The 14,025-nt window shown below is 38.2% G+C and overlaps 1 protein-coding gene across 4 annotated transcripts in view; it reads right to left on the bottom strand.

The window, feature by feature from the left end:
• Positions 1-14,025, bottom strand: part of hecw1a (HECT, C2 and WW domain containing E3 ubiquitin protein ligase 1a) — a 98,766-nt gene that overhangs the window by 51,532 nt on the left and 33,209 nt on the right. For 3 of the 4 annotated variants that reach the window (XM_083543844.1, XM_083543845.1, XM_083543846.1), the window contains one exon: positions 1,076-1,151. In XM_083543844.1, coding sequence (XP_083399970.1) covers positions 1,076-1,151 — 76 coding nt within the window. Of the gene's footprint in view, positions 1-1,075; positions 1,152-11,928; positions 12,109-14,025 lie in introns of those variants that run through there. The other variant, XM_083543847.1, reaches the window with a different exon arrangement.

Here is a 14,025-nt window from a genome sequence, read left to right on the forward strand (position 1 = left end):
CTCAGAAGAATAGTTATTATAGTTATTATAACAGCAAATGGGGATTAACGTGAGATGTTGAGATCTTATGGCCTGGTGTCCACATACCTTTGTCTATATAATATAATTTTAAATGCCAGACAATAATGTTTTAATATATTAACTTGTGTTTTTGAAAGAATGTACAATCTGCCCCCCCCACTACTGGAGCAGGTCAGGTGTGGGGCAAATCGGCATTAGATTAGTTTCTTACATTATTCCATCCTGGCAGGTTGGCTTTAGATTCATTTCTTGCATTATTAATTATTGCACTGTTCTAGTTTTCACCAAGAACACGAACAAGTCTTGGAGACCAGTGTGCTCATGATGGAGACCCTGCATTTTAAACTGTAATAAACAAAATCATGGACTACATCTGTCCAGGTCTGCATATGTGCAGATTTATAGGTTTTAATTAGTCAGGTGAAGGGCAATAAATTAAAAAAGAAATTTCTCATAGTTCATAACATATTTAAACACTGTTAGACATATTGAAATTTGTGGTGGTAATACCATCACTTTTTTCTTGCCACTGTTAGTACTGTCTTGGTTATTAAGGATAGGCTTATAAGTAATAAACTTATATGGACTGATTTATAAATTTAAATGTTATATTTGTATTTATTTATTTCTGTAAATATGCTTTATGTTTTCTGGTTCATATGTATACTGCATATGTATTTTTGCAAGGTTGTGCCAATCTGAGTGTGTAGAGTTTTAAATGTTATTATTCCTGGCTGGCTTCTAGTGTGCATGACTGCTTATCATGTTTGACCACGACGTTCTGTTTTTATAAATTTGGTTTTAAGTATAACCACATACAGATTCTGTCTTTCTTCATGGATTTCTATTTTTGCAGGTGAGCTACATCTACAACTATCTACAATCTACAAAATCTATATCACAATACATTGACAAGGAAAAACTGATCACAAAATAGAATTTTGGTGGAATTTGCAACAATATACATAACTGTTACTTAAATTAATTCAGGAAGAACATAATATATTTTTCACAACTGGTAAACGTAAGAAAAGAGTATTGTCTGTCAGCCTACCTGACAGAGAGAAGCTGATGAGCTTCCTGTTGCCCAGACTCTGAGTGACATCCTGATTCATTACAGGCTTTAAGACCTACAAAAAGAGAGAAAGAGAGGAAGAGACCAACAGGGAGAAAGATAAAAAAAAAAAAAAAAAAAAAAAGCTTTCACTTAATCTTTGTTGACTTGGACTTAGGCACATATTAAATATATAGAATGAAAAGAACTACATGATTTAAGTTCACTGATCAAATAATAAAGCTATATGTGTATGTGTGGAGATGGTCAGTCTTGGCAGGCTATGCTGAAGACTCTTGGCACTTTCCCACTACCCACTTTCTCTATTTCCTTTCCACTATTCCTCTTCTGTGCTACGCTATCCTGGAAAGGTTAGCTTTAGATGAGTATCTCACATTATTCATTACTACTGCACTGGTTTGGTTTTCAACAAGAACAAAGAAAAGACAAGACTCTGTGACCAGTGTGCTCATGATGTAGACCCTGGATTTTTACTCTTATAAACAAACTCATGGAGAACATTTGTCCAAGTCTACACATGTGCCGATTTGCTAGTTTTAAATAAATGATATACAATTTACTTCTATTTGTAACCCAGCTATTAGGGTTCCACAAGCCAGTGAACTCTTAGTGCCAGTCCCGGATAAAATGGAAGGATTATGTTAGGAAGGGCATCCAGCATAAAACCTGTGCCAAATCAAACATGCGGATCACAAACCTTAATTTTATACCGGATTGGTCGAAGCCCGCGTTTCTAACGACTGCTACAGGTATTCTTAGCCAACAGGGTACCGGTGGAAATTGGGCTACAGTTGGCCAAAGGAGGAGAAGACATCTACAGAGATAGCAGGGAATGGAGAAGTGGAGGAGAGTGGAGGTGAGGGTTGGTACTCTAAATGTTGTTACTTTGACTGGTAAAGGGAGAGCGTTAGCTGATATGATGGAGAGGAGAAAAGATAGATATGTTATGTGAGCAGAAGACAAAGTGAAAAAGGAGTAAGGCAAGAAACATTGGAAGTGGGTTTAAACTGTTGTATCATGGAAAAAGAAATAGTGTAGGGGTGATCCTAAATGGAAGAGTACAGTAAAAGTGTAGAGGAGGTGAAGAAAGTTTCTGATAGGGTGATGAACATGAAGCTGGAAGTTGAAGGAGTGATGATAAATGTCATTAGTGCTTATGCTCCACAAGTGGGTTTTGATATTAAGGAGAAGAAAAAAAATCTGGAGTGAGTTAGATAAAGTGGTGGAGAGTGTAACTAAGAAAGAAAAATTTGTAATTAGGACAGATTTCAATGGGCATGTGGGAGAAGGGAACAGAGGTGATGAGGAGGTGATGGGTAGGTATGGTCTTAAGAGGAATGTGGAAGGGCAGATAGTGGTAGATTTTGCTAAAAGGATGGAAATGACAGTGGTGAACACTTATTTTAAGAAGAAAGAGGAGCATATGGTGACCTATATAAGAATGGAGGAAGGTGCACAAAGGTGGACTATGTTCTATGTAGGAGATGCAACAACCTAATCTGAAAGAGATTAAAGACTGTAAAGTGTTGGCAGGGAACAGTGTAGCTAGACTGCATTGGATGGTGGTCTTTAGAATGGCTTTGGAGGTAAAGAATAAGAGGAGGAGAATGAAGACTAAAAACAGAATAAGATGGTGGAAACTGAAGGAGGAAGACTGTAGTGTAAGATTCAAGAAAGAGGTCAGACAGGGGCTCGGTTTTGGTAAAGGGGTGCTGGATGATTGGGCAACTACTGCAGAAGTGATAAGGGAGACAGCTAGAAAGGTATTTGAAGTAACATCTGGAAAGAGAAAGAAAGACAGAGACATGGTGGTGGAATGAGGAAGTGCAGAAAAGCATAAGGAGAAAAAGGTTGGCAAAACAAAATTGGGATCGGCAGAAAGATGAGTAAAGTAGGCAGGAGTACAAGGAGATGCGGCAGCAGGTGAAGAATGATGTGGGTAAAGCAAAGGAAATGGCATATGAGGAGCTGTATGAGAAGTTGGACACTAATGAAGGAGAAAAGGATTTTAGCTAGGCAGATGAATCGAGCTGGGAATGATGTGCGGAAAGTTAGAGCAATAAAGGATGTAGATGGAAATGTGTTAACTTGCGAAGAGAGTGTGTTGAGAAGGTGGAGGGAGTATTTTAAGCAGCTGATGAACGAGGAAAATGAGAGAGAGAGATTAAGAAGGGTGGATAATTTGGAGATGGTGTAACAGAAAATGGATAGGATTAGTAAGGAGGAAGTGAGAACAGCGATTAAGAGGATGAAGAGAGGAAAGTCAGTTGGCCCAGATGACATACCAGTAGAAGCAGGAAGGTGTTTAGGAGAGATGGCAGTGAAGTTTTTAACCGGATTGTTTAACAAAATTTTGGAAGGTGAGAGGATGCCTGAGGAATGGAGAGGGAGTGTGCTGGTACCAATCTTTAAGCATAAGGGAGATGTGCAGACCTGCAGTAACTACAGGGGAATAAAGCTGATCAGCCACACCATGAAGTTATGGGAAAGAGTAGTGGAAGCCAGGCTGAGAGAAGAGGTGACCATCTGTGAGCAAGAGCACCACAGATGCATTATTTGATTTGAGAATATTGATAGAGAAGAATAGAGATAGTCAGAAGGAGTTGCATTGTGTGTTTATGCAATTAGAGAAAGCGTACAACAGGGTGGAAGGAGGAGTTGTGATATTGTCTAAGGAAGTCAGGTGGGAAAATGTATGTGAGGGTGGTGCAGGACATGTATGAGGACAGTGTGACAGCAGTGAAGTGTGCAGTAGGAACGACAGACTGGTTCAAGGTGGAGGTGGGAAAATGATCTGCTCTCTATTTCTTAAACAATAGTGTATGCTATATGGTTGTGAAGTTTACCGTACTGCTTTTAATACACGTTGGATTAAATTTCATCAGTTTTCCAGACCAGCCATAAACATGAAAGCAGGTCATGAATGAAGTCAAAGAAGGTTTTTCTTTGAGATTAAAACCTTTAAATGTCCTGACCTTTAAATGTCCTGAACACCCACCAATCTTTGCTTAAACCCTCCTTTGAGATGGGACTCAAACCCTTTGAGACCGATCTTCTGGCAGCTTTACCTTCAAGAACATCGCCCAAGAACTTTCTCCTAGCGGACCCTTCAAGAATCTTCTTTGTCAACCGCATCCAGACTCTTGTTCAGCAACAAAGCCAATGCAAGTAACTGTTTACCAACTACCTAGATGCGTGTTTAAGTTTAAGCCCCTTTATTAAAGTGAATTTTGATTCCTTGATGATTCTCATTAGGTTGTAATCAATTCGAGGTTAAACTTGCCATTCCTTTCTCTTCCTTTCTTCTCTTTCTCTCTCTTTATTTTTCATGGAGGAGTTCAGGTACCTGGGGTCAACAGTGCAAAGTAATGGAGAGTGTGTTAGAGAAGTGAAGAAAAGAGTGCAGTGGGTGGAGAAGAGTGATAGCAGGAGTGATTTGTGATAAAAGAGTGTCTGCAGGAGAGAATGGAAAAGTTTATAGGACTGTGGTGAGACCCGCAATGTTGTATGGTTTAGAGACAGTGGCATTGAGTAAAAGACAGGAGGTGGAGCTGGCGGTAGCAGAGCTGAAGATGCTGGGATTTTCATTGGGAGTGAGGAGAATGGACAGGATTAGAAATAAGTTTATTAGAGGAACAGCAGATGTAGGACATTTTGAAGACAAGGTGAGAGGCCCGATTCAGATGATTTGGACATGTGCAGAGGAGGGACATGGGGTATATCGGTAGGATAATTCGGAGGATGGAGCCGGTGGAAAGGAGAAAAAAAGGAAGGCCAATGAGGAGGTTTATGGATGCGGTGAGGGAAGACATGCAGGAAGCTGGTTTGAAAGAGGCAGATGTAGAGGACAGGGGAGTATGGAGACGGACGATCAGCTGTGGTGACCCCTAACGAGAGCAGCCAAAAGAAAAAGACAATTAATTTTTATTTGTATATCGCTTTTTACAGTGGACTTTGTCTCAGTTTTAACACAGTTAAAACTGTTATGAGGTTGTATAAAGAAATGTGTAAGTTTATTGCCTTTAAGTCTGTTTCCTAAAATTGTTTATCCCTGATAAGAAAGTGAGTGGTGACACTGGTAAAGAAACCTCCTTAATCAGCTTGTTTAAATCAAGTAATATGTCCAATAGGTTATTTCTATTTTGGTTTAGCTAACGGAAGCATCATAACTTCTTCATTTATGTCAAAAAAGTTGGACTATGTTACCTTATAAAAGCCTGAATAGAGACTGCATCCTGTGATCATGTACTTTGTTGCAAACTTCCGCACACAATCACTAGATTTTCTGAGAATATTTGCATAAGCGACATGATATGCACTGTGGTTAGAGCAGGGGTGTCTAATCTTTTCCACAAAGGGTCGGTGTGGGTGCAGGTTCTTATTCCAACCAAGCGAATCCAAGTCTAATTCTACCTGTTTAAAGCTAATGATTTTCATTTTCCAGGACTATCAGGTGTGGCCCTTGATTGGTTGGAATGAAAACCTGTACCCACACTTTTGTAGAAAAGATTGGATGTATCTGTGTTAGAAGGGGGAAAAATAGTTAGATATGTTTACCAGTTGTATAATCTAAGACTTTAGATGAGGGATACGTCTACGTTATGTTAATATATTGTAGTTTATTCAAAGAAAATCTCTTTACAGGTGCTCTTACAAATTCTTGAATAGAGAAGTATTTCTCATTTCCTGAGTAAATCCTAATACTGGATGTACATTTACATAATCAATACTTTAACTAATAGGTTGCAAATGTACAAAAAGCTACATTCACAAGCTTCTTTAATGCAGTCATGCACATATGTTTTGTGAACAAAAGGTCTATTATTTCTATGCATTATATTTATTAATAAATCATTTTTAATAATTTACTTTTAAATCAGCAGTGATTCTCTCTAATACCTCAATTTCCATTTGACACTCCTTAAGATTATCATCCTCTGTAACTCGTTACAAGGGCTAAATTAATCTGTTTGCTTTGACACCATCCATGTCTCTTTTCTTTTTATAAGGAATTTGCACATTCATTAATGAAAACCTGCAGAATGGACGAGATGCTATCTTTCTCAAATCCTCACAAAAGCTGTAGATAGCACTCATACAAACCACCATACATAGAAGCCTCCAAGAGAAACAAAAGCTCAGTAAGCATAGGGGGGAAATTAAAGCAAACACACTAAAAGAAGAGCAGGTGTTTGGCCCACTGGTGCTAAAATGAGATGCAAATCTTGTTTCACTGACCGTTAAGCAGAGAAGGTTCTCTCTCCCATGTCACAGATGCACAGCAACACCAGACTTTTCACAGATTACTCAAGTACACAGCCAGATTCAAATAATCTGCTGGAGCCTGAAATCCTGGTATTACAAGCTGTTTGATTAAAGATAAACTGTGTCTGTGGGCTCTTTGCCACTGAATAAGAATTAAGCTCATATAGCAGGTTGGGAATAGATGAGGTGAGGTTGGTGAGCTGAATAATGCAGTGTGAATCAGAAGTGTATCTTTATTCCGTTAGATAATAGATTAGTTGTAAACCGCTCTGTATTTAAGGAAATAAATTCACCCTGAATGACTGTCATATTAATCTTTATAATGAATTCTGTGTTGACTTATTGGTCTATTTGTCCTTTTGGTTAACTGTTTAAACACCGGTGGTATTCATCCCATGCTACATCTTTATCTAAGGAGACTGATGCAGCAGCACTTTAGTCTTAAAGTCTGTTCCCTTTTTCTGCTTATACATTCACTATTTATGCTTCATTTATGCTTCATATGCTTGCCAACTAGCCAGCTTTCGGAACTAACTTAATTTATTTTCACTTGTGTTTAAGACATTTTTTTCACTAATAAACAGCACTGTAATGTATGGCTGCAGCTATCGATTATTTTCGTAATCGAATATTCTACCGATTATTCCATCGATTAATCGAGTATTTGTACTTTTTCTATATTAAAGAGCAATACTAAATATACAAGAGAAAATAAGACCGGTCTCTTACTACTAATATCTAATTAATTTATCAATTAATTAATATATAAATTAATTTCAAATCACTAAAAAAGGTAAACGCACTGTACAGTGTATTCTTGATATTTTAGTTTGAAATGATCCCAAACTTTGGACACTTTCTGTCATGTCCCTTGGCCTGAATCTTATCCTTGACCCTTACTGTATTCTCCCCGTTCCTTCATTTTGCATTCGGCATTGTCTTTGGTTTTGTATGGAAGCCCGTTTCCACCAGATAAATAAAAAAAAGGTTGTTTATACCGCCTTTTTTCCTCGCAATTCCGGCATTATATCTTGCAATTCCGACTTTATTTCTCGTAAACATCCAACATTTCTGGTGCATCCACCTGTAACGATGTTGTGTGTTTAAAGCTGTTGGTGTATGAACGTGGCTTCTCTCTCTGCCCTCTGCTTCATCTTGTTCCCTCTCTTACAGAGCTGATTGTTAGACAGAGTTCTCTCCAGGGACCAGAGACTTAGTTTGATACCATGTAATTCTATTGATAGTAGCTTTTTTTTATTTTTAATGTGTTTTTGGCATTACAGAGGGGGTGACGCTGCCCGATTGGCAAAAAAAAGTCGGAATTGCGAGGGGAAAAAAGTCGGAATTGCGAGGGGAAAAAAGTCGGGATTGTGAGAAATAGTCGGAATTAGCAAACTTTTTTTTAATGTGGCCGAAAACAGGCTTTCATAGTGTTTATCCGTCCGGAACGCTTCAGAGTTCAGTGGGTGGTGTGTCAGTAATAATGTTCAGTGGGGAAACACAGTGCTTCGTGTGTAGTTAAATGAGCTAAATTAAGCATTTTTGTATTCGGATTCGAGGAATAATTTCAGTTCTACTGTAATTTCAAGGTCAAGTATTTCTGTAATGGTAGAGTCTCACAAGAATAATTAAAATGCAGCACCAACTAAGATCCTAATCAGGATCACTTAACAAATCACGCTTATGCTAATATTCATTCATTCATTCATTCATTTATTTTCTCCCGCTTATCCGTAATTCTGGTCGTGGGGGCAGGAGTCTAAGCAGGCCCCCGCCTTCGACTGCTGCCCAATCTTTACAGCACCGTCCCTTACGGTCCCTCCTGCAGGTGGTGAGCCCACGGGAAGTTATGCTAATATGAATACAGTTAATGTGTTTCAAGAGGTGATTTTTTTTCTTTTTTTTTTTCTTTTTTTTTATAAAGAATGCTAGGAATGGCAAAAGAACAGCTTTAAATACGAAATTGATTTCACCAAAACAGATTTTAAACAATTAATAATAGCAGGCATGTTTTAGAGCACTACATTCATGGGATTGGTGTTCTGCTTTTACGCTTTCACTCACTTTAGCCCATTTAAAGCACACATATGGCTTAAATCTGAGCTCAGCTGTGTTGTGTGTAATTGTTTTAAAAGCCATCTACATGAAGGATGAATAATGCGATTTTGTGTACTTCTATATGTGTGGTGTGTGTATGTGTGTATGTGTGTGTGTGTGTGTGTGTGTGTGTGTGTGTGTGTGTGTGTGTGTGTGTGTGTGCGTGTGCCCCATATAGACTTGGGTGAAAGATGGACAGGGTGAAAGATATTGCAGTGTGATGGATAAATCCTAATGCAGCAGTGATTCAGCAAATCTTAACAACAGAGAGCATCATACATAAATATACTATCTATTTTACAACCGGAGCATGGATTTGCAGAATGACCTTAGATACAATGATGCTTGTGCATGCCTCCTCATGGTCTTGTATATTTCCTTGACTGGTTATTGAGCTGCTTGGCTGAGAAACCACTTTGCTGTGCATATAGTACAGCATGCTCCTAACAGCCGTACTTATGCAAGAAACAAGAAACAAGAAGCAGCCACCTTCATCTGTTCCCCTTATACATATTCCATTGCAAAAAAACTTAAATCACATGCAAACAAAGACACACTCTGGGAGTACAGTCAGTCCCCTCATTGTTAATAAACCTGCTCTTAGCATTTTGTCTAGTCTAGTTTTGTGTTTATGTAAGATTGCAAACGTCATCACACTCAAAAAGACAACGTGAAGCAGCATTTCATCATTGAATCACCTTCAGGCAAGAAAGGCCTGTCAGCAGCATCATCAAAGCTTTGGTCATTTGATCCTAAAGGACTAATAGAACAATGCTGTCTAAATGTGCTTATGCTGAGACAAGGCAGGAGAGTCAGACAACCAAAAACACTCCTCTTTCTCAGAAACACTTTCTTTTCCTTTACTGAAAGGGCAAAGTGATGATGCTGAAAAAAATGCATTTATTTTTTCTTGACAGCAGTGAGAAAAAAAAAATATGCCCTGAGAAGAGGAACATGTGTGTAGTGAATGCAAGACAAACTTTTTAGGGTGAGACTATAAATGCTTGCACTCCATCCATCTATTCATCCAGCCAGTCAGCAATCCATCTATCTGTCCAGCCATAAAAACAAATGTGATGGAAAGCCAGTAAAAAAGACCTGGTGTATATTTTACACATGATTACGCATGCACTTAATCGCTCTGTGTCAACGCCAAAAGCATCCCTGTCTGCTATCTTTTCATGTCGACCTGCAAAATCTTTCGCTATCACATGGCGTCTATTTTTAGGACTTAAATTTAAACATGAGCAAGCCTTTAGTTTTTCCTGGTATTGTTATGTCACAACAATTAGAGCTGCAATAAGTAATTGTTTACAAAAATAAAACAATGCTTCTTTTAGTCCATTTAACTAAACAATGAGCACTGTGTTTCCTACGGACTATTATTTCTGACTCAATGCCCGCTGAATTCTGGAGCGTTCTGGACAGGTACCACAAAAGTTTCTGCAAAATAGAAATAATGGAGGAATGGATGAAAAAACACTGAGTGGAGAGGAGAAGATTCAGGCCAAAGAAAAGGCCAGAAAGTTTGGGATCATTTTAAACTAAAACATAAAGAAAACACTTTACAGTGTGATTACAGTTGTTGATTTAAATATTTGTATTTATATACAGTGTGTTGAAAAGTCCCTCCGCAGTGGTTCTGTAGAGCAGGTAGTGGAGCATGTTTATGTGTGAGATTTAATGAATAAATACGAGTAATAACAATGAGTAACGAGTAATAATAATGACTTTCATTAAACAAATAGTTTCCCATAACCTACTCTATGTGGCCACTGCAGAGGGATTTTCTAAATGCACTGTATTTGTATTTTTGATGTAATATGGCAATTAAATGCACTAAATGGGTTTAGTTTTCACCGCTATTCTTTTATGAAATTTCAGCAATAAGAATTAAAATTTATCTAAAAGAAAAAACAATTTACTTGTTTTTTTTTTTAGGAGACCTGTCTTACTTTCTCTTATTTAGAATTGCATTGGAATAATTGGTAGAATACTTGATTTCTAAAATAAGTAATAGCAGCAGCCCTAATCACAATTGTTTTAAATGGAAAACTCTGACATTACATTCACAAATTATTTGCGAGTCCCTAATCAGTATATCATAGGATTATCAATAGGATTTACAAAATTGTAAGCACTACTATTGATATAAATATCTGTAAGTGATAGTGCTGAAATAGTGCCCAGAATAAAACAGAAGTATAGGATTTGAGATAAAGCAATAATCTGTTCAGTCTGTTGTGTAAATCTTTCACATGGCACCATATTATTCTACTGCTGACAATACTGCACCATATATTTATATATTTTTTTTTAGACATGCTGAGTAAACATGCTGAATAGACACAGGAAATGCAGAGCTGCCATCTTGCGTTTCTATATGCCTCGATAAAAGCAAGTCTCAAATTTCAAGAACAAGACGGCAAATGGCAAAAGGAAGCAGAAGTGTTTTTTTTTATTTTCTTGTTGCCTCCTATAATCTTCAATCATTTAACTTTTACATTAACATTTAACATTATAGTGTTTTCGCTTTCGATTCACAAACTAACTAAAAACCAGTGACTATTGATCCTGACAACTGGACAAAATGAATGCAAAAATCATATGACCATCACTCAAACCAGCGAACATACATTAATAATACAAATGGATGATAATAATAGCACAGCAAACTAGAAACCATGCACGACATTTTTCTCAGAATAGAATCTATCAACACAACAAGATGACACAGCCTCCAATAAAAACAGAATTGCGTTTTTACCAAAGGAAATCTCAGACTGATGTTCTGCCGATGGACTATCTGACACAGGGACAACTGGTTATGATATTATACTGGAGTGTTAAAATAAAATATCTTTAAGGCATATTCAAAATATAAAAAGATATTTTTTTCTATGCATTGCCTGAAGACAATTAACATCTTAACATTACAAATGGCAAAAAGAAGTGGGAAGTTTAATCCTATCTTCCTCTGTGTAATCTGCAGAACATTCAACTTTACATTAACTATAATGCTTTCAGTTTCTGAGATATGTATTCTTGTATTCAAAGTGACTTTTCCAAAAAAGTTTTCACAAACTGACCAAAAAACTGTGATCAATATACCTGACAACTGGGGGGAAAAAAAATCCCATGATCATCAATTCAGCAATCAATGTTGTGAGTCACAGAAGGCAAACTTGTTAAAAATTATACTAGTGATACAGATAGATGATGATCGTAAAAACACACTAGGTGTGCTGATTATTTCTAAAGTAACAGCCTGGCCAATGAGCTCACACCCAATTAGAGCAAGCAGAGAGTGTTTCTTTATCGACTGAGCATTTTCATTAAAGTTTGTTGATCACAGATAAATTGTAGCTGTCATTAAAGTTGTCATCCTACTTGAATCTTGCCCTTCTACTTTACTGTCTTATACCTCCAACTCTCTCAACCATTGCTATTACATTGATAGGATAATGTACCTTCACCCAGTCAGGCATCCAGGTGACCGAGCACTTGTTTTTCTTCCTCCATCTCTTCCTCCCTTCGGTCTGTCTGGGTGACATCAGCCCAAATTCAGCCTGCCCCAGCCTCAGCACTGGAACAAGTGTATAAATGGGATGCATGTGTTTCGATGAAGAAGTGTGCAGTCCATTTGCCTGTTATCCAGGCTCTTGCTTTCTCTTTCACACCTGGCCTTTTCTGTGCCTGCCTGCTTCTTCCAGCAGTTATTTTTAAATGCCTGCTCTAAGAAAGGGCACAGGGATCAGGTTCAGGGGTGCTCAGCATTTCCTAGGGTGGCAGCATCACAATAGCAGTTGGCTACAGTAACTCTATCTCCACATCCTCTTCAGCTGGATGCTAACCAGGGGACGATGATATTGAAAGGACAATGTCTTGACTATTTATGCTTCATGAAACAAAAGTAGTGTTTCGATGAGTTTAGAATGGTAAACGATGGAGTCTACACAAACATTGGCAGGCGTTAACTGAGGACAAAACTGGACATGCCAGTGATTAATTGCTATGACTTTTAAAACCACTCCACTTTCTAATCAAATTTAGTGACAGAGAAGCATTGTAAACTGGAAGAGACGAAAACACCGGGTCAGCAAGACAAATAAAAGGTGACACATTAATCTTATAGACGGAACAATGGACAGGTGCCCTGAAGGCAACGGAACTAAAAACAGTGTGCGACATTTTTCTCCGAATTCAATCTATCAGTTATGAAGTGACAATATAAGCTGACATGGCCGACAACAAAAACAGCCATCATGAATCGGGTTTTTACTAAGGGAAGTCTAAGACTCTGATATTCTGCAGATGGAATATCTGACATAATATCGATCAGGCATATTTAAAATCTAGAAACATATTTTATACATTGCATTTAAAAAATTAGCGTTTTGAGCATCACATTCCACATTTAGTCCCATTTTGCTCTTATAATTTCCTCAACTCTTCTGGGAAGATGTTTCATTACATTTTGGAGTTTGTTTGTGGACATTTGTGTTCATCAGCTACATGAGTGTTTGTAAAGTCAGGTACTGATGTAAATGAGGTAAGGAGGCCTGGGGTGCAATCAGTATAGCATATAGAGTTCTTTCCAAACCATGTAAACCATGGTTCATGGATGCAAAGGGGCAGTACCAAGCTGGAACAGGTTTGGGTTTTCAAGTTCAATTGAACCCAAGATTATATTACTTTGCATTCAAAGACATCTTGTACAATTGTGTGCCCCCAGCTTTGTGGTAACAATTTGGAGAAGAACCACATATGGCAGAAAGGTCAGGTGTCCCAATAACATTGTCCAAACTTGACACATGAACAAGGAAAAAAGTCAGGGAATTATTTATAAAATTTATAAAAGCTTTTTTTAGCTGCTCCCATTAGGGGTCACCACAGTGGATCTTCAGTTTCCATACTACCCTGTCCGCTACATCTGCCTTTTTCAAACCGACTACCTCTATGTCTTTCTTCACCATAAATCTCCTCCTTGGCCTTCCTCTTTTTCTCCATCCTGGCGGCTGCATTCTCAGCATTTTTCTACCAATATACCCCATGCCCCTCCTCTGCACACATCCAAAACATCATAGTCCATGGAGATTCCTGTCTGACCTCATCTGTCAAACTGTCAATCACCACTGCAAACAGGAAAGGGCTCAGAGCCGATCCTTGATGCAGTTTCACCTCTACCTTGAACCAATCTGTCGTTCCTACTGGACTTCCTCTTAAAATACCACAACTCCTCTCTCGGCACCCTGTCACACGCTTTCTCTAGATCCACAAACACACAATGCAACTCCTTCTAACCTTCTCTATACTTCTGTGTGTATATGATCTGTGGCGCTCTTTCTCGGAAGGCAACCATAATGCTGCTCACAGATTGTCACCTCTTCTATCAGCCTGGCTTCCACTACTCTTTCCCATAGCATCACTGATCACTGGTTTGACTGATCAACATTCTACCCCTGTAGTTACTGCAGGTCTGCACATCTCTCTTATACTTAAAAGTCGGTAGCAGCACACTTCTTCTTCATTCCTCAGGCATCCTCTCACCTTCCAAAATCTTGTTG

Source organism: Silurus aristotelis (assembly GCF_946808225.1).
Source record: "Silurus aristotelis genome assembly, chromosome: 1".
NCBI classification, from domain to species: Eukaryota; Metazoa; Chordata; class Actinopteri; order Siluriformes; family Siluridae; genus Silurus; species Silurus aristotelis.